We start from the raw sequence: 27,301 nt of genomic DNA on the forward strand, positions 1-27,301 counted from the left end.
TTATGATCGTATACAAACACAATACGGACAAATCGATTTAGATAGAGTCCCAATAGAGCGTGCGACAAAATACATTTTAGACGAAAACTGTGACTACACACTTGTGATAAAATCGAGAAAGCCAGGACATTTATTTATTAAAATTATGGCCATCGTGACCTGAGAGGTTAACCTAATACGTCACGATGACCAAAAGTATAAAATATATAACAATTTTAAAATACATAAATATGTATACATATACGCACACATATAAGTAAAGGCACAAAAACACAAATCACCTCAACAGGTGTATATTGTTCTACACGAATTAGACCAAAACCCCATATGCGCATAAGAAAATGTCAATATCTCGATGCACAGTATTGAACAGACGAACGACCTTTACCAGAAATTAATTCATGTATATTAAAATTCCTGTGGACACAGTTTTAAATTTATTTTAAAAATGAGAATGGTAATTTATTATTTTATACCTGTTCTTATAAAAGGAGTAGAAGCTAAATTAATTACAGAAAAATCGATCAAACGTATACACCTATATAACTACATAACGTATGTCGTTTTACAGGCGCGTGTTTCGGATCAATAAAGATTGAGATATAATATATATTATATATTATAGATATATGTATATTAATTTTTTTTTTATTACTTTGTATTATTTAATGCCAAATTCTTCCCCCTTACTATGCAGGACAAGATACATACAAAAATATGTTAAGGAAGGTGTAAATGTCTTAGCTAAATAGCCTATGACTGGTTTCAAAAGAGCACCATTAAATGTAGGGTATAGTAAACAATATAAATGTATGCTTAGTTATCCCTGGTATCAAAATAATAAGAAAGAAATATTATGTCAATATTATTACTCTCATTTAAAATCGAATTAATAAGACATAGCACAGTTTTATTAAAAGCATATTGTAAAATAGATTTTCACCTGAAGATGAGTAGTGTGCAGTTTTTTAAATTACCAGGATTTAAGGAGCATTAAAAACATATTTGAAACTAAATTTAACAGAACCGTTTATGAACAGTTGCGTTACCGTTTTCCAATAGTTTTCGGATCTGTGCCAATTACGAAAAACTTTGGAATGAAAAATACGCTTAACATGTTTTACCACGAGTCGCCAACGATACGTGCACGTTCAAGTTTTGCAAATATGGAAGAAGAGAATATGATTAAATCAAACGGTAAATGGATAGGTGTATGGAATCAAAATTTAAATATTACTTATTATATTTACAAGACATAAAATAGTAAAATTTTAACTATTGTTCTGAAAAAATAACTATATGAAAAAATATCAAAAAAGTTTCAAAACATTCGTATACAAAATAAATGTAGTCATATAAAATTAATATAAAAAGAATTTATTGTAAACATTACTCAATAGAATGTATTGTGTAAGCAAACCATATATGCGACAAGATATATGACGATGTTGAAAATAAAGTATTTTTATTCAGTATATGGACTTGTTCTACAATTATTTGGACAATGCTGTTTAAAATAAAATACAATATATCGATATACATATATTATATTTATAAAATTCTCAATGGTTATTAGTGAAAAGTAATAGAAAACGACATAAATCATATTTTTATAAAATAAAAATGTTTTTATTACCATATAAAAAGTTTTAAAAATTTAATAGTTGAGTATAATAATATAATTCTATATTTTTATCGCGTATTAACCATGTTTATTACGAGTTAAAGTTAAATAAAATTGTTATAGCACCACCATAAAAAAATTAGGGAAAGATTTTATTATATAAACAGTTAAAACGGTCATTATACTTTAGAAAATATAAGAAGTGATATTTAATATTGAATGACATTTAATAAAAATCACTTATGACAATATGACAGTAATAGACAACATGAAGTATATCCATCCGATTGATAATCAATAATAAAAAAGTAAGTGCTGTGAGATTTATAAGGATATAATATAAATATTTTACCACACAATTTCGTATATCTCAAATACATAGTATATGTACATAGTACTGATTATCAATATACGACATCAAAACAGCCTTAACCCAAATTGTGGATTTCCTTATCCCATTCGATTATATTTCACTTTTTGCATACAATTTGCATCATATCAAGTTTATCCTCGACATTTTACAACTATCGGTCAAAGTTCTTGCACTTCAGTGAAAGTACTTATTAGTCTTAACTTTAGTTAATAAATCATGCACGTGTAACATCATTTGAAATCTTGTTTAGCGATTTACAGTTCACTTAAATATATTATATACACTTAAAAGATAATAATCCACAAAAGCATTTACTTTATTCATTCACACAAATCTTTATCAAAGCTTTTTGTGACAATATCAGATACCTCTTTGAGATAAATAGACCCTTATTTTTTGTATAATATAAGGGGATTAAATTATTTATTTATAAGTTTTTATTTCAATTTTAGAATATAGGCACCTACTCATTAAATCATCGAATTTTCAAGTGCCTCTTTGGACTTTTTATCGCTACAATAGAATCGCTGTCAATTGTACTCAACATTTTTATGAATTTATTCTCGCTTACTTAACTACTGCATTTGACAGACGCCCACTAGAAATAAAACAGCTTGAATAGTAGTGATGCGGTAACTTTATAACATATGGATTAATAATATATAAAAATAAAAAACATAAGTTTACAATAAATAAAATTAAAATACCATGTCCCTATTTTTTTAAATATAAATGTGATGTTAACTAGTTAATGTCCTTCGATTATCAAATATGTATTCTGTGTCAATAAAAATAATCCCACGTATTTCAAAATACTTTGACAAACCTCAAAATCCAATTACGTTTTACATACCGCAATACGACATCTAAAGACACATTGAAAATAGGAATATCGTATCTTAACAAGGAAATCCTTTTAATGATATTGCCATAATTGAAACAATCCTAATGAGCAATTCGGACGATCTAATATTCTTATAATATAAAATAACAATTTAAAACAAAATTTAAGTTCATTATTAGAGACTAATTTAATTAGGAAAAACGATAAAGTGTAATGAAACGTAATACATTAGTTGTCGATATAATGTATTATTAAAATCTAATTAAACAGCTATAAGGAGATAACTATCTGTGAAATTTTTATACAGCTGAATAAAATCGCGAATTTCGCTTGATTATGCGTAGTATCGATTTCGCTGGAAAAGCTCCTTTTCAGTGCCAAAATTGGGAGAGAGAGAAAACGCACAATGCGCGTCCTTGCAAAAAACTCTTTTTTCGTAAAATAAACATGGCGGTATACACCTTGTGAAAGTTGAAAGATAATTTAATGCTTACTTTCTGACGCTTAGAAGAGGCAAAGTTTTTTATGGTGACACATAAACTGCATAAGATTTCCGACCTAAAATATATGGTTTTAGCTGCAGAATAGTAAATTTACCACATTTAAAAAGATTTAATGTGTTTTTAAAATAAAACAGTGATTAAACCCTATAATAATATTTTTATTGGGCAATAAAAAAAAATATTTGTTTTAAGAAAAGAACTGTTAAATAATGATTTTTATTATTATGGCAATAATTTTTATTTTTATTTATACTTTGCTTGAAACACTCGATTGATAATATGATACTAATATATATTTCATTTATAAGTGACTAATCATATTATGTACATTACACAAATTTTCTTGACTAATAATAGGTTTGTTATTAAATTTAAAAACAATGTATTTCAGGTTTAAAGTTAACCTCTATATAAACACCGCAGTTTCACAATGTTAATAGCATATAAAAGAACGGACTGTGATTGATAAATATTAATTGAATTTCGACGAAATAATAGGTGTGAAAATGTAACATGATACGTGTCAGTAAGTAATATACAATATATAAAGAATTTTATTGGTTTGCTTTGTAAAACAAGATTCATCAACAAGGCAAAAAAACGTTGTTAAATAATGAAACTAAATATTTATTATAATAAAAAATACGATTATAAATATAGCAGCCAACGTTTGTTTGGTTAAACACTCATTTTATTTTATTTTAATTTTTGCTTTAATAAACATTTTTCTCACTCAAATATTTACGTGAAAAATATATATTCTACAATTTAAATTCGTTTTAATGGAATATATAGATTGCAAATTGATTATGTGAAAATAAATACGCTTTTAACTATGCAGTGTACCGAGTAACATAAAAGGATGAAACGATTACTTCAAATGATTATATCTCCTGAACCGTGAATGCTACATAAAAAAATTCCATTATGCAGCAAATAATTTTATTTTCAGTATTATTTTTTCATTTAATGATTCCAATATTTTTAAACAAAATCAATTTTATTCAAGTCGTCAATAAGCTCTGCTGATTATATTTGTATAAATAAGAGAAACGGCGCTTCCACAGCTTGTATGGACGCATGATAATAGATTTATATATAATAATTCTAAATTTAATTTTATTACAGTAATATTATTCTCACGCATCGATTATCAGGATATATTTTTAAAAAATACAACAATATTTCTTGAGCATATTAAATATGTATTATGAATAAATTTCATTTGTATCCCAACTATGTTTATTTTTCACAATCTAATTAAAGCGTGTTTTCGCAACAAGATTATAAAATAAGGTAAAATTCTTAAATAATATGTAATATGTATGTATATGTATATTTCAAGATTATGATCATTTTACATTTTAATAAATACATATCAGAGCCATTTTTTTTATATAAATAAAAATTTAAAATATGTTGAAGATCCTTCAATTTATTTATTCAGACAATTTATGTTAAGTGATAGTTGAAACGGCATTGAATATGAGTAAAGTCATCCATTCTACGGATATGCATTTACTATTTTTTATAAGCAATAATTATTCACTACTGTATCACACCGAAAACTGGTATTATAAACTTGTTTTGTGCAACATCACTATTAGCTAAATAGCAAACTATTGAACCGTGTCAAAAATATGTTACTATCGAAAATGCTTTTGTGTTTTGTATATCATGATTTACCGTTGGATTTTATTTGTTTTATGCGTTGAACATAAAAGGCAGATTTATGAACAATAGAGAGCGGTGAAAGCGTCGTTTAAATTGGGCTTTACAAAGTGTTTATTGTGACGGTCACCGAATTTTTATTATACAAGCACATGTGTATTTCACAATCGTTTTGACCTTTCGAGTCCAAAAAATGTCTCAGATAACAGTCGAATATTCTAATACCGCACGGAGAAAGTTTTTTTCATTCAAATTCAAATCGACCGAGAGTGTCTAATAAGATTTATATACATTTCCATAATATCTTTCTTAGTCTGCGATATACATAGTGTCATATGACGACATATATATTCTACATAATTCGAAAGCTGCATAATTAAATCGCCAGATCCTTAAAAGAAACATTCAGACCAAAACCGGTCACTTTTTTAATAAAAATTTAACCTTAGAGGTCAGCATTAATTCATGAAAAAAATAAAATAAAATCAATCGTAAATCTATATAATCCTGCGACGAAAAGGCCACTTTAACGATTTCAACAAAGCAATAAATTATGTGAATTTAATTACTTAAGGTTCTATATATAGTGCGAGCTAAAATATAAAACTTTATGAACCTTACGTTTAACTTAATCCCACATTTATAACGAGACCTGATCCCTGGTTCTCTCATGGGAATTTCTTCTCCCAGTTCATTATACAAGTCTTGAATATTTGAGGAATTTCGCTCGATTGCATTGCAATATTTAGTCCATATGCAATATATGCAATTTATTATACCAATAAATATATAAAATCATAAATTAATCAAGAAGAACCACTTTCACTTAATGAGCTATTGATATTCCTACGCCTACTTAATTTTTGATCAATACATTCATTAACATATCATATTTCATTTTTTTACAATACTGATTTGATACAATGCTGTATTTAATTTATTATAGCATTATTACAAAGCACTTTTTTAGGCTAGATAATGATTATATTAAATAAAATACTAAAGCAGAAATTATAAATATGCGTATAAGTATAAACGTTTTATACTGTATTACATTTAATTAAAAATAATAATATTACCTAAAAAAATAATAATATAGCAAGAGTCGTTTTTAAAATCTCTACAATACAAAGAAACGAAAAAAATCAAGTTAAACTTTAAAAAGATGTAAAAGATTCTGAGAAAGTTATATTTAGACACTAAATGGTTAAATATATTATGTATATACATATGAATAGATATTATAATACTTGAATACATATTTTATATTTTATTGAATTAAATTATTAAAGGGTATGTTATTAATTTTAATTGTATTTAATAACAATATACTACAGGTTTTAAATCTGTTCCAAAAAAAATATGACTAATGTAGAAAAATATTAAAATTATTACTATATACTAATTTGTGATTATTACACCAAAACTGGGACAAATGAGCTTCCTCAATTTCTTTATCTTATCTAGTCTTATTATTATTAAATGATTTTTTAAACATAAATATATAAAATATGAATGACAATAATTGTATGTTAGGTTAAATGGATTTCAACCTATTAATAACCTATTGATATTAAAAGAATATTACACATGTTAAAATGCAATATAAGTTTTAATGTAGTCAAATTGCTTACTTAAATTTATGTGCATGTATCATAAATGTTTAAAATTTTCGCTACCGTGATATTCTTACACCACATGTCTATAAGCATTACCTGCTATTGATAGATGTCATTATGCTACATTGCCTCTCACTAACACAATCTGACAACAATCGAACAGCAACAAAGCATCTGATCGAACATTTTGTCAACATCACATGAGCATCGAATGGAAACCAATACGCAAGGTCGTTTGTGTTTGATTTTTTTTCATATGTACGATTACGTCATTCTTATCACTGATCGAATCGCATTTCTACTCATCTTTTTTGACATTGACCTTTACCGGAACGAACACGAGTATCGTCAAATTTTCACTAAAGGACGGCCTTATTTTTTAGGCTATTTGGTCATACGATCACGCACGAGTTATTACGATAATAAAATTATTCGGTACCAAAGGGTTAGAGATTAAGCGCACTTTTATCGTCGATGATACGAGCTTTGACGCTTGCACGTAAACGAAAAATTTAATTATGAATTTTATCTAAAATTACGCTTTTAATCTTAATATATTAAAACTAGAGTCATTGTGGAGCGAAGTCTACATTTTTCGATTGAAAAAATAATTAGATTGTCTATATAAATATGTAAATATAATAAAAAAGTGAAACGTGTCTCTGAGTCTACAGATATATTTATATATTTGATATACTGAAAAATGTCAAATTAAACTAAATATATTTTTTTAATAGAGAAAAGCCAATAACCATGATGGATATATTTTTCTCGAATTATTTATCTATTAATTGGATTTCCCATTATTTTTATATGTTAAAATAAAATAAATTATATTGTTTTATATAATACATTTAAATGTATCTTTGCAAAATAATTTACATATAAGGCATTTAATGATCGTATTTAAATAAAATAATGAAATAAAATGTACAATTCTTTGTATACACTGGTTTGATTTCCATACGGTTGACAAAACAATGCAATTATTGATATAGATTTGCATAAATTTGGCAATCATCTATGCAAATAGGATACTAATGTTCGTAAAATGGCTTAACAACTATACAACCACCGTTAAAATGCAAAATTTGATTTTTTATAAAAATCAGATCGCAAACTTTTTCCTGCTTAATGAGGTCGGAAGATTTATATCAATTCTAGTATTTATTAAATTGATTTATGATACTTGTCATATTTTTTTTAATATTGTAATTTTACGTAAAAGGAACTTGCATAATTTCCACATTGAATTGTCGCTGGCTTTGGAATTTAATGAAATACGACATCATTTTGTCCAAATTGGATTATTTTGTCTTTGACAGGAGACATAAACTCTTCTTTATTTACTTGGTGGAATTTTATAATGAAAATGTGATGTGGAAAATAGGATTATAATTATACGTATTATGGCGAAAAATAATCAAGATTAATCATTAATGAAAATTGAATTAAAATTATATTAAATATTATTCATCAATAATAAAATGTATCATAATCTTACATATATTATAAGACATACTTAATACATATAATTGTGTCTAAGGTAATAAGAAATTAATGATAGACGAGTGCTACAAGTCGCTGACTATTCACCTGAAAAACTTGTGCTCGAATCCCATTTGAACTTTAGTCTTTTCATTTTATTTCGGTCTGGTAGATAGAAAGTAGTAAATACTATTTAATTATAATTCCGATCGATCACCGCAAATTATGTTTTCCTAGATTTTCCTAATTGAAATCGATCTAGGTCGTACATATTTGGTATTGATTCTCTTATAATAATATAAAAATAAGCTAATAATCAGTGCCGAATACATAAAATGTTTTTTTTTTTATTTTATAATACATCAACGCTTTTTATTAAATCTATTCACGTCACGTCCTAATGTAAAATATCTATTTTTTATAATATTACAGATTTATTAGATAGCACAATTTAAAAAATGTAAGCCGATCTCATAAACATTAAATGTCCGTAAAATATTATATTTTGCAATACTTTAGTCACAAATGTATCTAGTGTTAAAGTTCTTGCTATTGTTTTTATAGTTCATGAAACATTGATAAATGAGTAGTATTATTATATTTTATTTATAAATGGCATTTTTTTAAATAAATTACGACACTATTTTACCACAATTTGTCTATTTATAGCGTTGTATTCATAAACAGAAACAAGTTGACATTCAATTTTAGAAGCGGTACTCCTTTTGCATAGAAAAACAAAATCAATAATTACTAATCTTTATAAACACATAATACAAGCTCATTATTGCTATGACTAAAGCTTGATAATTTTAACGAATTTTTACCTTTCAAATATTTTTCACAAATTATGTATTTAAAAAACTATTTAAACAATATTATATGCATAAATTTCATGATACCACAAAATTATTCTTGCGCATTATTTATATTAAAAACAATATTGTAGCAGTGTATAAATATTTGGAAATAAAAATATACTATTTAGGTAATGAGAATAAATTACATTGGCAAACATTATATTATTAAAAGCTTACAATTCATTTGAAGGCACTGCTTTTGATTTATTAACTAATGGAAAACACATCAATAAGCTATTGAATGACTCTATAATTACTAGGAACACAAAAAGTCGCATAGAAAGTGAATTTATGTACGACCACAAATGGATGCAGATATTTAGACAAACAAACACAATAGATCCTTGAGCTTTTGTGTGGCCTGCAAATTTACGAATAGAATTGTCAAACAACAATGAGTAATAAATGCGTTTTTTTCGGCAATGCCTAGTAGACACGTTTTGACATTTGGAAAATTTGGTTATGTAAAAATGTTCGCCCACGTACGTTCGGCAATCGAATTGAATCTATTTGCACCCAAATACAGGTGAAATATACGGATTTTTGCTTCGCGGATTGCGGAAAATTTAGAATGCAAATCAAGGAGTGTGATGCATGTGAACTAAGCCGCACATTGCAGGCGTGATTTGACTATCCAAATATGATAAATCGTTTCGAAATTTAATCTTTTCGACAGGCAACTCCCCCTTGACGCCAAATCGCAAATTAATGAAAGCGATAAAATACGTATTAGTACAAATTTGTCGTTTCCGTCCGAAAAGTGGGGTTTTAACCAGAGAATTATGTGAAAAAAATTGCTCAATTATATTCGCATTTAGTATTTATTTTTTGAAGTACTATGAATATTCGGGAGAAAAGAGGTCCATGAAATAGTTTCTACTAAAGTAGAAAATATTAAGCTTAATAAACAACGTTGTGTGTTTAAAATGGCCGTGTAAATTCCTAACCCCGAAAAATGCTGCGTTTCTTACTACGAAATATAAGCCTGTTTTATATATTTAAAATTTCAGAATCCCTTAATTTTACACACAAGTTTAAAACAAATTTTAGCTATAATTATTATAAACTGATAATGTATTTTATTTATAGAGAAAAATATGGCAAAAACCTTTTTAAATTATATTGTAAAAAATGAAATACAACGATTCCTTCATACCGAACTCTTTAACTTATTAACGATATTTATTTATAAAAATATATTTATGTACTTAACTCGAGTGACGTATATTGTAGAAAAGTTTTCAAAATAAGTCCCGGGGCTAACGGCGAGCGACTTCTCTGGGGACTTACAGGTGTCACAGCAGTAATCACTAGGATGCAGATCATTAAACTTTTTAGACGGTTTGTGTTTTAAGATATATTATGATAACCAATGTTTTTATATAAAACATAAGTTCCAATATCAGTAAAACTAATGTTTTTTTTTTATTTTTTAATATTCTTATAAAAGTTAAATATTTGTATGTAACAAAAATCTTGAATATTTATTTACAATGTAATACAATAAAATAACCTTTTTCTATTTAAAAAAAATGGAATATACGTTATTTAACAAATATAACGTTATAAAAAAACTAATAACAATATTTTTATTATTTTTTATTAAACATAAAATATGACTTTTATTTAAGTGTAAAAAATGCTGTATGGCATAAATTATATATGAATTAAAGTATCATATATACTTATTTTTATGAATTAAAAAATAAAAATACTATGTTGGTCAATATGTAATTAATTGACTAATATTGAATTACTTTTGCCCAGATTTATATTACAGTTTAAAACATCTCTGATTTTATATACGCTGTAGAAACTATTGTATTTCAAAATCTATAATCTTTACCTACTTAAGTTATGCTTAAAATATTGTGGTTGTAGAGAAAAAGCCACAGCAAGAAATTTTGCGACAGGGTTTGTTTTATCTAAAATAACTACTACAAAAATACCATAAAGCTAAATTGTTGTCGTGGCTGCTAAAGCTAATGCTTATAATAACGAGCACATATTACGCAATTATTTACCTTTTATAATACGTATATTTTACAAAATGATCGTTTGCCAAGATTGCGTAATAAATGCTAGAATATTATGTAAAACATGCATACATGCACTACATACCATTTGAGGTCAAATTTGCTAAATATTTTTATATAATCAACACCAGGTGAAACAACGCCTGAACAACTTCACATCATTGTTTTGACCTGCGAATTTTGGTTATATTTTATTTCTCACTAATTAATTATGAAATGTTTTAATTGACATGAGAATTTACAGGATGTAATCCAATATGCTGTTTAATCATAAGTTATGTTTACAATTCAATAAATTATTAACAAGAATATATTTTTTTAAATATAGTAAATTCACGCTTATTATGTAATATAATTTACAGCAACAATAAGTCAATCTAATGTTTGAGCATTTAACTCATAAATTTAATCTTGTCTGTAAAAAAAGTGTAATTCTGATTGATCATATATTTAAGCTTTACGTCTGAACTAAAATCGCGATAGGTCTTTATGGTCTATGACCTGCGATTCGTGTGAAACTAAAATTAAAATTGTTAGCATATGTTATATTATCTAATTTTGAAACATCGTCTAAATTTAAATCCAGATATATATTTGAATATTAAATCCATAAACGATAAGATTCGATCTAAGAACTCATGATCGAGTTATTTATGTCATTATCATGTAAATTTAGCATTAAGGCTATATCAAAAAAAATCAGAATCAATTTATAAGTTACACTTTGATGCGAAAAGGTTAACGGTCGTCCTTTACCTAGATTGAAATCCGGAATCTGATAGTTGTTATCCACTTGAAATAAATTTCACGCGCTACCTATACAATTTTATTTCGATTTATTAATCGGTGTTTTCTTAGTTAATATGAAATTGGACTATTTACACGCGAGTGAACGTAGCGATGAACGGTTAAAATACTTCGAAAGGTCACACGATTGACCTTGGGCTTTGGACTACGGTATACCAATGCAGTTATACAACATATTATGATATTAACTAAAAAACGGTGACAGTGTTTAATATTATATTATACAGACAAAACCGTTTTTCGGCCGTGAACCTCGCAAGTGTTTGGCGCCACTCTATTTTTTTTCTACTGCGATAATATATATTATATTTATATATTATTATAAAATAAATTTGTTCCTAATATATATTGTTTTAACGGCCTAGTTGCGCAATTAAAAAAACTTGCTCACATAATTTTTATTGTTTCTACAGCATTTAATATTTATATTAAAATAATATTGTATATTAATAATATAAATAGTGAAATTTTATAGGATATTAAAATAAATATTTTTTAGCTGCTAATAAAATTATTACAAGCGTGCATCGATAGAAATTAGATAAGGTCATATTAAATCATCGTTTCAACACCGTTGAATGATTATATTTTTATTTTTTACATCATGTTTTATGTGATTTCATAAAAATATATTATTGGCAATATATAAAATAAATAATCAAAATGCTGATACTATAAAGATGTTTTAAACCAGTTCGACGGAAATGGAATAGTTGATTAATAAATATTTGTAAATCAGTATTAAAATATCGTTTTATAAAACAATTATATAGTACATTAAGTATACATAAAATGTAAAAATGTAGTAGTAAGAATCTGATAAAGCTTTTTGATTGATGGACTGATAGAGCGCTCTTTGTGCTCAAAGATTTTTTATATATGGGTATTCAATTTATATTACACACAATATATTTCTCCTTGTCGACAGCAAGACAAAGTAGAAATTTTTGCAATTTTATATTTATTTTATCTTCAATGGAAACCGCATGAAATACTCATATAATAAACTGTTCGACTGCGCATATATTTTTACATTTTTAGTTTAATACAGGCGCATGACATAGTCAATTATATTATTCAAAGTGCGTCTTTAGGGCATCTGGCCCTTTACGCTCTGCAATTTTTGCTCGGAAGATTCTGCCTGTATTGTTTGGCGCGATAATGAAAGTTAATGGCGTGAACATTTGCCAAGTGGGCATTTCTCAATGTGCAAATGGCGTTAGCATTGTTGCTTTTGTGTTCGCATCAGCTCATCCGGGATTTCTTCAGATACTAGAATCGACCGTCAGTCTGGACGTCTAGAGCGCATTAGCTAATGGCGTCAGTAAATAATGCAAGAAACCCACTGAATGCATATTTTCATTTTAAAATATATCTTACCATGTGTATCTGCATACATATGATCTCAAATATGCACTGTTATGAGAGATGATACAAAAGTTCCTCCCAGAGTGAGTAAACCGTCTGGTATGAATTTTTGTAATCAGATATTTATGTGCTGTAAACGTCGGATTTTATATTATCTAATTTTGCCAGTAAATATGAAATGATTTATAAGATATGCATGCAACTCGCAGATGCATTCCTTTTGAGATATTTTATATTATTCAAAAGGGTGATGACGTACAAGTAATATCATTTTAAAGGTTCAACAAAATGGCACGTATGCAGCGTGCAAGGAACAGATAGTCAACAACGACATTTTTATAGGACATTATAAAAATATATTTAACAATAAATTTATAGTTGCTTGGCATAAGTAAAATATAACATTAAGCTTTTTATTAAATGACCAAATTTATACACATATATATAGTAGGTATTACTCTATATCCATAGTATAATCTCTTTGAGAATGTATCAAATAATTTTTTTTTTTTTAAATGTTCCTAGATATTATTATAATACTGTTTTTGCTCATATTATCTTAATGTGTAACACATTAAGCTAATGAGGTAAACACAACAACAACTACTAAGTAAGTATTGAGACACCAGACTGAAATCAAAGTTTGTAAAACATTAAAATCTATTTTATTATTAATAAAATATTATTACAGCTTATAATCAATAGATGTAACTATGTATATATGACATAGCTTGATTTTATTTTGATTATTCACCAACATACTATTCTGTGAATTCTAGGAAAATCTGTGACGATCGATTAAAAATATCAATATATAATAAACACTAATTCTTATTTTCCAGATACTATATGTATTTAAAAGCAATAAGATATGAGCAAAAAAACAGTAATTAGTCTATCGTGCCTTGTTAATAATAATCTATCGTGCATATTTATTAACACAACTGATTTATTTGGAGTCAATCATGAGATGTGTTGATGTGCAAGAGAATTGTACCTTTTTAGAATTAGTGCATTTTGTAAATTTATTGCCGATAATTATCAGTTTTATATATAAATTAATAAATAAATAATTAAGTATATTCGAAATAAATGTCGTTTTTTTTAATGAATCAAATATTTATTTTTATTTTAATGATACAAATTATAATTTTCATTTTTCCACATCTTGGCTAATTTTTTTCCGGAAGTTTTGATTTAAAATATTCCGATTGTCCCTTCTTCGTTTGATTTTGTTTATCAAGTAAAAGAGCAAGGTCTAAGCAATAAAGTGGATGCGATTAAAATCTTTAAGTTAAGTACTTTAATTTAATTCAGAGTCGATTTCTTCTAGTGGGTGAATAAATTCATGCATTGTCATGTAACAAAACGATTTGACCTTTGTCGTTTTGTTTCTTGAATCATATCTAACGCATCACTTACTATTCATCAAATGTTTTTAGTTGCTATAGTTCAGTTTTTTTAATATCGAAATGTAGCGTCTAGATAATATAATCAACGCAGATTTAGCAAAATACATTGTCAAATATCGCAAATAAATATGACATTAATTTTGGAAGAAATTAATAATTTCCTTTTACAAAATGCTCTTTTATTGAACCATCGTATTAAACACTTTCGCAAGGATCCACTTTTCGACGCAAAATTTAATACGATCGAAAATTATTTAGATAATTTATTTTGTATAAAAAAGCGCATAACGCTTTTGATTTTCATTTAGTTCGTGCTGCAGCAATTAGTCTAGTTTAGAGATGTTTTAAGTGGGCTAGACCTGTATGATTATTTTTATGCAATTACTATTACTATAACTGAAAACAAGCCTACGGCCTTCTTTATTTCAAGGCTTTCTTTCATTCTTAATACATTATTTTAGAACCACTATTATTAACAGTAAGTATTTTTTCGAATTTTTATTTATAAAAATGCGCTATTAATAAAAAAAATCGGCCCCAGACAATTGATTATAAATGGTATAGCATATAATAATTTATAATTAGTAATATAGATGTCACCGATTTCGTGTTATTACTTACTTGTAGGTATTCATTATGTCTGATTGACTTCCTCAGTTGGTACAGTTTTGCCCATTGTAACGCATTGGGCTTACGCTTGTCAGGTTACAACGGAAGATTTAATAAAAATAAATAAATATAAAAAGCTCTTCTTTGATGTTCTTATAATTAATTTAAAAAAATCATAATTTAATAATTTTTAGCACAGACTGAAAAATTAACTTAGTGATTAAAATGAAAATTAATTACTTAACAACCTATTGAATGCAAACTTGTTTCAGTTAAAATAATATATCACCGTAGATTAAACCGCATATCAATTAACTATTTAGATGATATACGACTCAATTGTCACGTGATAAACCAATTAACATGACTATTAAATTTAATTTATATTACCATTATATCCAACCATAGATTATATATATTTTTGGTGTTGATTGTGTGTGATAGATAAGGGTTTAATTAAGGTATTTTATTATGGCTAATATTTTATATTAATTGAAAAAAACACATACCATAGAATTATTCGCGCACTAGGAAAGAGTATAATTTTTTTATGGATCACAGTTTATGAGAGGTTTTTTAAACATAATGGTTAATGAGTTATTAAAAATATATAAGTGTATCAATATCAATTTTTTTAGAGCTGTATTAATCTATCGACTATATATATACTATAATCAGAGATTTTTCGAGCAGTAAATAAATAATAAACTTTAAATTTATTCATGTATTCTAAGCAAAATTAAAAAGGGGTTTAAAGTTATCTAAATGTATTGTATTGATATTTTTAAACAGTAAATAAATAATACGCTTGAAATTTATTTATGTATTCTGAATTAAATTATATTTTTCATGCATAATAAATATAGAAGACTTGATTAGTTAACAGTATTTGCAGGTAAAAAATTCTTGTAAAAAAACTGAAGGGATAGTATTATAGATATTATATATATTTAAGAGAAAAGTAACATTGTTAAAATATGAAGCTAATAAATCAACTTATTATTAAAAAAAAACAGAAGTCCGGGTCTAATTGAATTTAGCAAGATCCTTCATCTGAAATTGAATTATAAACATAATATGATAATTGATGCATGCAAGGTGCCGCATTTATAAAAAAAAATAACCTTGACACTAGTTAAAAATAACAGTATTTAAATATTATATTTTAATTAAGGTATTTATACAAAAATGTACGGTTTGGTAACACGTTCCAGTTTTGAAACATTTCAGTGCATCTTTAATATTTTATTTAAATACTAACAACTTTTAGAAAGATGTGCTATATGCTTTATACTTGCTTTAAAATTGTAATATTAAAATAACGTCTTGATGTAGTAAACGTATTACTTTCCAGTAGATAATGATTATTAATTAAAAACATTCTACGCTAGTTACATATATATGTTCAGCAAAATGGATAATGTATTAAAAAGCGTTTCACTAGTCAGTTTTTTACATGCTATTTAATCAAGTGCTTATAAACAATGATAATACGCAGAAATTATTATTATATTATACAACAAATCAGTTAATGTGATATCTCAGAGCCCAAAAAAAAAGAATTTGGTTTCAATTCGTGTTCCTTGGTTGTCTCCGTTTTGACATTCCAGCGGCGAGGTTGTCATTGTTTTTTTACGATCGGCCATATAGCCCAGTGGCTGAATTTCTTCTACATACGACTGTACGTGACTTGAGCTGTCAAAATTAGTGCCAAAAAGTACTTCCTCCATCACGTTCAGGACAGCACAGAATTCCTATTGCGTCACTGAGCCGTGTGTGTCATTCACCTGGTTTAATTCACAAACGAAATGGTGCTAATCGACACGAATTTTCTCCGAAGCGGCATTGACAATGAAGCAGTGTGTGATATGGATAACCTTGAAGATTATACATATGGTTCAAATTCAGGTTTCATATCGTATGTATATGATTTGTATTGATCCATTGCATACATTTATAAAATGTAACGCTGAAAAACTAATATTTTTCTATGAATATATGATTGAAATATATATATATTTTTACACTCAAATATAGAACTCATATAAGCTATATTTAGCTTTTAATAGACTAGGTTTCCAATTCACCGTGATGTTTATCTAAAACATTAGTAAAAACTATGAGAACCCAAGATATGATTTTTATAACAAATTTAGTGTCAATTATATTTAGTGACTAATACCTGAAAGATCTGCGTTCGAATCCTATATGAACATTTGTGTTTTGCAATCTCTATTTTATCTAATTATTTTGTTATTATAATTCCAATCGACTATCACAGATAAGGTTTATCTACATTTTTAAAAACTCACGGATGTACATTGAAATGATTAATTAAAATCGAACTAGGTATTATATTAGGTATTAAATCTGATAATGAAATCATTTAGCTCATAGAGAATATCATATATCTATATATATATATAATAAAATAATTTATAACTCATTGGTGTTTTTATTTTTTTAAGAAATATGAATTCTCATTTTTACTTCAAGATTATCTCCTAAATAAAAAATATGATATATCTAATACGATACATATTTAATTGGAAAAAAAATCAATTAAATATGTAACTAGTTTACATATTTTATTGGAAAAAATGTCGTTGCTACTTTACATTTTGCATATTTTGAACAAGATAAAGATGGATTATTCAAAAAACGAGATCAAGTTCGACAAATTTTATGACGTAACTCTTTGGAAAACCCCCGTACATTTTTGCAATCTGCCGATTATCAAGGAGAGCAGGCTCTTTTTTCTGATTATTTATGTAGTTATTGAAAGTAGAGTAGTTGAGAAATCCGTGAAAATTTTTTTGATATTTAAAAATTTCCAAACTCTATTATATATTGCATATTTTAAGCATCTGGCACGGATCCACCCTTTCTTGTACAGCGGTATAATAAATATATCAATTTTAAAACATTTAAATATATTTGTACAAATTTAATTTTATTTAAAATAAATCTATACTATTACTAAAATACTATTTTTTCTCAAGTAATTCTCGAAAAATAATTTTCGAGAAAAAACATTAACTGTAATTTGCTAATTTTTTTCGTTATACATATACTTATTAATTCATAATTTATTCAAAGAAATATATTTTATTTTACTTAATTTAACTACCACTAAATTTAAAAACGGTCTTATTATCGTAGTTGTTTACCGTTTAACAACTACGAATTGAACAACTGACCATTCGTGTTCAACAAATTGGTATAAATTTAACCTTTTCTATATACATATAAACTTATATATCATTGTCTTAACTTTATATTTGAATACTTTACATTGTAAAGTATTTAAATATAAAGTTAAAGAAATATTTTTGTACTTCTTGTGAAATTTTCAGGAAGTACAAAAATACCGTATGATTTATTTTAGTTTAAAAAAATAAAATATGATCTAGTTCTTTTCACATGTAAATTTTTTTATAAGAAATATAACGGCAATTTTTTTTTATGATTATTTAATGTTATTTTTCAATATGAGTTATTCTTTATTTATATTTTCCTTCTTACATTTTTACAAACTTTCATATTATCTAACAACACAAGCAACGCGTCCTCGTTTTATTGTGCGTGCATAAAGATATAATAATTACAAAATCCGCCCCCATATTTTAACACTAGGCGCCAAGCGAACGCCTTCAGGGTGACTAATTATCCAAAATTTCGTCATAGTCATAGATGAGATATTAGAAAAAAAAGTCCGTGAGGATCAATCAAAATCGTGATATATGACCGATTTCAATATCATGATGAGCTCAGGCGAAAGATATGCGACCTGATTCTATCGTCACCTTGCTGAGACTTCTAGCGTGGTGCTAGTTGTTTATGCATACAAGATATTATACAAAAAAAAAAATATTAAATAACTTTTATAGTCACAGAAGTATCCATGAAGATCACTTTAATAAGTATTATTCCAGATGTTATTAAAATTCTAAAGGCATACTTTTATAATCACGTACTAAGCTACTACATCTACGTTATCGCGTTTAAATTGAGCAGGTCTTGAATATGTTCATAACGACGGTGATTTTGTTGATTTACATATCAAACGATGAAAGTGAAGATGTCGAAGCAAAAAATGTATGAATGGACCGCTTTCGAGCGGACCATATAGAATAAATTATATGTAAAAGGCACGCGTTTTCGAGTTATGTAAAACCAATTTGATTCATAAAGCTGTAAAAATAAGCAACATACGCTTCCGAATTAAATCATATAAAATTTTTAAAAAAATTTTTACTTGTATTAAAAGTTCTTTGAAGTATTTGTATATAATTTCAAATATATTTAAATAAATATTTATTATTAAAATGCCTTAACCTTTGACTCGTTTGATTAGTTTATTAATAAAAAAACTACTCACCATCAACCACACCACTAAAGGGCGCCCCATGGTGGGGTCCGACGCTGATGTCACAAAATTGTATTATGGATTTTTCGGTGAAAATTGCACAAATTGTTCGGCGACCCTATTTTTCGGGTCGGAGGTCAGCGTTTAGGGGTTGATTTTTTTATTCGAGGGTTGTTCGTGAGTGAAAGGGCGACAGGCCGCAGCAGAATGCTGGTTCGGCCTTACTGACTATCGCCCGTCTCGGAGATGCGCTTATATTACCTCTTCCATATCACCGAATGCCGAATCTCGTATCTGACTTACCTTAACACACCTCTACTCACCTGAGTTTCGCGACATTGATCGTCAACTTTTTTTCGTCGTGCGTTGTTAATTGTGAGCAAAACGGAAAACACATATAAATAATAATTTCAAGCTTAAGCCCCAATTTTTTATACGTTATATTACGCAAAGTTAAAAATTAAAATCATAATTTTTGTGATCTTATAAAAAAATGTCTTATACACCAAATAAAAAATCAAACATTTTAAGAAGAAAAAACAAAGTTAAAGTTAAAATTATTTACATTGTTAACGTAATGTTTTCCAGCGGAAAGCGAGTGAATCTGTGGACGCACATTAATATATATTTCTCTCCTCCCAATTGTAGAAAAGGGCCGACGATGTCAATATAAATATGTTTAAATCGTCCTTCAAAAAGATAAGCTTATGCTACTGTTTCAAGGATGCTGTATTTAAAATTATTTAAAAAATATTTTTTTTGATCAAAATATTATCATATTTATCAAGTTTCAACATTACACGATTTTAATTTCCGACTCTTGTATATCATTACTAAGTTTTCAAGAGAAACTTAAAAGTATCATATGTATTACATAATGTAATGAAAACATCATTAAACTTTATCCTTCTTGTTACAAACTTATAATATACAAATATATATTCTGTATGTCATTCTAAACATTAAAAAATCCTACAGTATTTATTTTAAAATCCTTATATATTATTTTAATATATAATTTACATTTTATATATAAAAATATTATCTATTGGACCAATATTACGAACGATAAATTAATATTTTATATAAATGTTATATATATAACGGTTTTATCAATTAATCTAAAACGTTCAATAAATAAAACTATAAATCTGTAAGTGTTGCCCAAACTTTAGGTTTATTATAAAACAATAAAGTAATAAATATATATTATATAAAGTGAATATATGTAGTTAAAGTAAATATATCACTGCTACCTTTTATGTATTATTATGCAACCGTTTTATTTTATATATATATATATATACACAATAATGTTTTTGTTGAAAGGTTTGCATAGAGAAATGAAAGCAGTTCCTTATAAAAATACATACCTTATAGAACGATTACGGTGGATGTATGATAATAATATTCTATGCACATATACAACACCAAAACGAAGACAGATTTACAAACGGTGAAAATAAATAATACAAAAGAAGACATAAAACATATTAAAAGCACAATATTTTTAAATTTAAATTAAAAAGTGGAATTAATATTCCGAGAAAACTACACAATTTTCAACATTAGTTATTTGCGCTTTCCGAGAAGCAATAAAATGTCGCATGAAGGTTGATAGTACTAAGAAAAATATAAGTACCTTTTATATTTACAACACTAATTGAATATTTATTAATTTCTATTCGAATGGTATATATAATATTTTAATTGGAACAAATCTTAAATATAAAAATAAATAGTAATAACTAGTGAAATTAAACAGCTAATAAATCGATTATTTTTTTTTAAATATCCAAATATAAGCAACTAATTATTGAAAATAATTATTTTCACTCAACATATTCACAAATAAATGACAAAAGCCACTCAAATGATGCATTCAATCATTGACATAATAAAGTTACCAAATAGAAACGATTGCGCATTTTTAATAAATATAATATTAACCAGAAAAATAAATGCCACAAATCTATTCATTTTAAGGCACTTTCAACATTACAAACAGCGACTAAAAAATTCTTTAAAAAAATGCCACTTGCAGATAAAAAATGGGACAAGGAATGTAATGAACCAATTTTCAGTTTTAATAGAATTCCGCAACGACAAATAGATATAAAAAATATTATGTGAACGTTTTGTAAAAATTGCTAATTTGCATAATTTTTTTAAATTTTATGAAGGACGAGAAGGCGTAGATTTTTTTGCTAGCTCTTTGGTGAAGCCCTCACTCTGTGGAGATAGATTGTAGTGCTGCCGTATCGATGAAGGACGCCGTTGAGAATCCGTACAGAAAATTTCTAGATTATTTATTATTTTCTGTCTACAAAAATATTTTTTTATATTTATACTAACGGGTCTTGGGCAAAAAATCGGTCAGTCGGACCAAAACTTAGATTCTTTGCTTAAACCATTAAAAAAATTTAAAAAACTCGTACTTAACATAATCTATTTTATTATTACTATTAATTAAAAAGTGTTTTTAAATTTTTAATTTTTAATGAGTATTTGCGATTAACGCAAAAAAAAGGTTTCCGACGCGTGATAGTGGTCAACTTTTAATTCGAAATTGTTACCGGCGAACTCTTCTGTCTCGTTCGTTCATTTATCAATACGTACAAAAACAGCAAAGATTAAATCACCCATTACATCCTTCTCTTTCCCTCACAATTTTATTATTGCACACACGCAATTATTACGGAGATGTCTCATGTCCACCGTTTAATACGAACGTATTACCGGTGAAACGATACAGCGGCTCTTCTAAGACACAAAATATAACATAAAGCACCTACATACAACAATATTTTAACGAGATGAATAATCGCGCAATTAATTTCGTCGTTTTATTTTCATCCCGGAGATAGAACATTCGCAAGATTAAAGAGGACGAGACGCTCCCCAACTCCGTGATTAATTCAGGCGCTGTCGAATGTTAATTTATCAACAGATTCAATTTTGGGTTTGAATCACTTTTCATTTCATATCTTGCCATATGTTACAAATGCAAATGAGAAAGATTAATGTTAATAATCCCAGAAAATTTTCAACCAGAATAATAATCGAAAATTAAAATACCTTTGATATATATATATACATCACATAAAAAGGTTATACATATTTGCTATATGATAGTTAATACCCCTATTTAATTTATACTTATGTACATAATATACAAATATATATTTTTAATTATCTACTTTATGTGTTTATACGTATATTGTTTCAGGTAGTTTGCTATGTATTTTAACGCATTTGCATTTTTGCCTTTTTTGTTTTGTCCTTAACTTATTTTACATTAGTTGTATACATATACTTTTATTCTTCACATTAAAAATACTTTTTATTATTCTATTAATAATTCCTTATTAAATTAAACATATTTCTATCTACCCTTTTCTCTTACATTATATCATAAAACATTTATATGAATTTTAATATTTCAGCCTTAATCAAAATACATCTTATTTCTGTATTTTGTAATATTTTTAGATTTCATGTCTCATTCTCTCTTGTTAAGAAATAAGGTTTTACCATATTATAAATGGAGTAAAATAATAGAGTTATAAATATTTATTTTTGATTATTAAAATTCATAAAGGTAAATTTTATAATTATATCTATGTTATATTGTAAGAGAAAAGTGTAAATGAAAATTTATTAAATATAATATCACTTAAATGACGTTTACATCTTACTATTCAGTAAAGATAACATTGATTTAAGTTTATTTTTAAAATACCTATTTATCATACATGATTCATAATTAATCATTTTTTTACATGAGAAATTAATTTATCACGCGCAAATTATATATTACTATGTACACTTTTTTAATACCTTTCATATATAACACAAACAATAATGGACCTACCTCCCTACGGTATTATATATAATTATTAAGTTATTGTTTGAACCATTTTAATACTTGACTTTGTAATCAAAATATGTACATTAACATTTTTAAACACCTCTTTCTTTATCTTGTCACAAATGCCTTTTTGAAAGTTGTTGTAAAATCATCGCACTTATTATCTTTAATTTTTTTGTGTCTTATTTGCCACAAAAATTTATTAAGCTGCTTCTCTTGTAGTCTTTATTTAACTGGAACAGTATCCTACAAATAACATAAAAATATTTACAACCAATATTTTTATTTTATTTGTAGGATATTTATTGGTCTTATTTCTTATGTAATTTATATGTAATTAATACATATTAAAATAAAGCTTTAACGCAATATTTTATATAAATATTAAATAACACATTATACAATAACAACAAGAAGGCAGAGTACGCATAATAATAAACATTATTCATAGTATGCCTCATAATAAATAAAATAACTTTTCATGTTGCTATATACTATATGGAAGTATAAAAAGATAAGGCTTTTTCATTGTTCGATAATTGGCAAGATAAAGGAATAATTGACTTTACTAAATCTGAATGAAGCCTTTGTAATGCAAATTAAAGAAAATATTTGGCGTAGTGCTCCAGAAGTGCCGAAAATAAATTCAAGAGCATAATTATTATTGATACTTCTGAATTTAATACATAATACAAGTGGGCTTTTATAAATTTAAAAATGTATAAAAAAACTATTTTCAATAGAAACACTCTTTGTCGAGTATATATTTTAAGAAAATGTATCTAAATTTAACTATAATATTAATATAATACTGATTTAATAACAATCACGAAAGATAACATTTTTTGTCAGATAGAATCATTGTCAGGAAAGAACATTACAACTAATAGGCGTTTACGCCAAAATAAAATACATAAATAGACAAGGAGCTACTGTGATTATTATCCCTCGGGATCGACCCTTAATTTCGTTCACTGAATTATATTAGCCCACATAAAGTAACAAAACACCACATCATATAATATATACGAATTCACGCTATTATTCTTCCCTCGTTGATCGTGATCGCAAACTTACTGTAAATAACAGTATTGTTATACATTAATTGTGTTTTCATTATTGCAAACACATTACACAAATTATAAAGAGTATCAGTATATGAAGTTAATGACATATTAAGCTATATTTATTTTTATTATATCATATTATATCATAATTATATTTTACATAAAAATATAAATCAGAGTTTAAAGATTATCGGATTTACATGACTGGGCTTACACTTTATAAACTTATAGAATATCTATGTTCAAGATATTTTCAAGGATACGAATAATTAAACTGATATCGTATATAATATATTATATAATACATGTATTTTAATCGGATATCGTATATAAGACATCATATTTTGTTTTGCTTATATTATATTTGTTAGCAAATCAGAATGCTTCTATGGATCAATAAAGATAGATTAAACGAATCTGTTTAATTTGCTTATTCTTCACTATCTCAAACACGCACCATCAAAATATGCGATTAGTTAATAAAACAGATAATTTAACTTTTACTTTTCATCGTAATTCAATGACCGCATAATGAGTCATTATCGATACAAAACCACACGAGCAATATGATGAAACACATATACAATTTTTAAAATTTCTTTCAATATGTTAATTAAAATGTTGTGCGTACAATGAGCCTGCTTAAATAATAACGATACTTGTATTTTGGAAGCTTTGTAACAGATATTTGTGCGATATAATATTATAAAGTGTGGGGTTGGCGAAGATGAAAAAAAAAACGCTTACTCGACTGTTTGTCTAGTTACGTCACGTTGGACCCTAATTTAAAACTCTGCGTAAATTATGTGTCGTGACTGAACGTCATCGCGGTTTTTAATACCCCTGTGACGTCACGATAGACGTTGAAATTTACAATGGAAAAGCTTTAGGTATTAAAAATGAGTGCGCAAAAAATTCATCAGCGTTTGTAAAGTGAAAAATACCCACCAAGGAATCATTTTCACAAACAAGTCGTATACAACCAGTTCAGCTGAACTAGCTGTACATATTAAAAATAACTATTTCTTAGAAAGATAATATGAAAAAATAAATTATTGTCATTATTAAAGCGGTTATAAAATATAAAATGCAAAATATGTATAATAAATAAATCTAACTTTTTTATATAATATATTATATTTACTCCAAACTCATTGTATTTCTACGTTTCATTTACAGAGCACATTGGTGCCTAACTGTTATGCATTTCATGAGAATCCTCTTACGGGCTTTCTAATTAAATCTTATGATATCTGGCAAACAGCTAATAGGTGTGAAGTTAGAAGGGTCCCGGGAACGAGTAAAATATAATATAGTATTAAGATTATTTACTAAAATAATTAATAGCTGTTTAAATGTCGGTTATTTTTAATGGCATAAGAATCTATCACAATATTTACTATTCCAAAAGTTTTAAAATAACAAAAAGCATATTTTAAGAATACCTTTACTTAGAATTATTAAAGCAAATTCTAATATTAAATTATTAAATTCTCAACTCGCTCGAATTGCTTAATTTATTTTTTTAAATTGAAAAATGAACACTGTCTGCTTTTTAGTTTCGAAAAGTGCCATACTGTGTCATTATCTCAAACTTGTTTGCTATCAGATTATTCCTACGATCTTAGTAGGAACATTTTATATAGAGAAACTTCCACTAAAGATCTCAAAATCACTTTTGAGAACAAATGGAGGTACTTCCTACACGTATAAGGCGTCTGCGAAAAATCTTTTTTTGTTATAAGAAACGCGTTTTATTTTGACGATCCATTGGTTATTTGTATCCTATATGCCATCTTAATTCACAGCATTATTGAATCTCTAATTTAAAAATAAATCAGCAAATACTCCCTATTAATCAAAATAAAAGGGTACGAATATGTTATTTAGATACCTTTACAAGAGGATATTTCGTTATTATTCGTTTTTGTATTCCAGCTCAGAAACGTTGATATACGATTGGATTGTATGTCACTAAGAATATTTTTAAAAGACTAAATGGTTTTGTTGATAATCAAACTATTCTCGAGGATTTCCAGTTTTGAGTTCCTGAACGTCTTCAAAAATCTCTTCCGACTGTCGCCATTTGGCTTCTTAAACACTGGCATTACATATTGATGTCAGTTGTGAGGAGTTGGTCTGGTTTGTATCGTTTAATTTTTATATTTTTTATTTTTCACTATGTAATATTATTTATCCTATTTGTATTAAATTTATTATGTATTATTAATATACTATTTATTATGTATTATTAATAGACCTGTAAAGTCTCGATAGTCTTAATTAAATTATGTAAATCTATTTCCTGGTAATAAATTGAGGTTATAATTTATTTTTTATCAAACTACACTATCTTTTAAAAATTATATATAAAATAAAGAGATAATGTTAAAATTAAAAATTAAAAAAATAGTATTGTTAATTTTTTGCATTCTTTCTATGGCCATTTCAAGAACATGAACTTTGGGTATATTATATAATGATGTATTCAATATATTATACTTATTTATTTAAATTATGAATCAGAAAGTTTTTAATTTATAAATTATTAATTATTAATTATTTACCATTTGATGACAAAATATGTCAAATAAGTAAAAACTAAACCAATTTTATTATTATTGATGAATGTAAACTACTATGTAATATAAGAATCGAAGCCATCCAGTTACATTGATCGATATTTCCATTTGATTAATATAGGACACGCCAGATTGTTGACAGGTTATTTTATATGTACCCTTTGATGTTGGACTTTCAGTAACTCGATCGTCGTATTT

The 27,301-nt window shown here is 26.5% G+C and overlaps 1 protein-coding gene across 18 annotated transcripts in view; it reads right to left on the reverse strand.

Moving 5' to 3' along the window:
- The window catches only part of LOC148228165 (uncharacterized), a 68,323-nt gene extending 48,481 nt beyond the window's left edge, over positions 1–19,842 (reverse strand). For 17 of the 18 annotated variants that reach the window (XM_088199756.1, XM_088199749.1, XM_088199740.1 and 14 more), the window contains exon 1: positions 19,596–19,842. In XM_088199756.1, coding sequence (XP_088055882.1) covers positions 19,596–19,625 — 30 coding nt within the window. In that variant the 5' untranslated portion in view covers positions 19,626–19,842. The remainder of the gene's footprint in view (positions 1–19,595) is intronic. The other variant, XM_088199741.1, reaches the window with a different exon arrangement.
- Between the last annotated feature and the right edge of the window lie 7,459 nt (positions 19,843–27,301).

Source organism: Plectrocnemia conspersa, unplaced genomic scaffold, assembly GCF_051122295.1.
Source record: "Plectrocnemia conspersa isolate PC_06_02 unplaced genomic scaffold, ASM5112229v1 ptg000012l, whole genome shotgun sequence".
In the NCBI taxonomy this organism is placed as follows: domain Eukaryota; kingdom Metazoa; phylum Arthropoda; class Insecta; order Trichoptera; family Polycentropodidae; genus Plectrocnemia; species Plectrocnemia conspersa.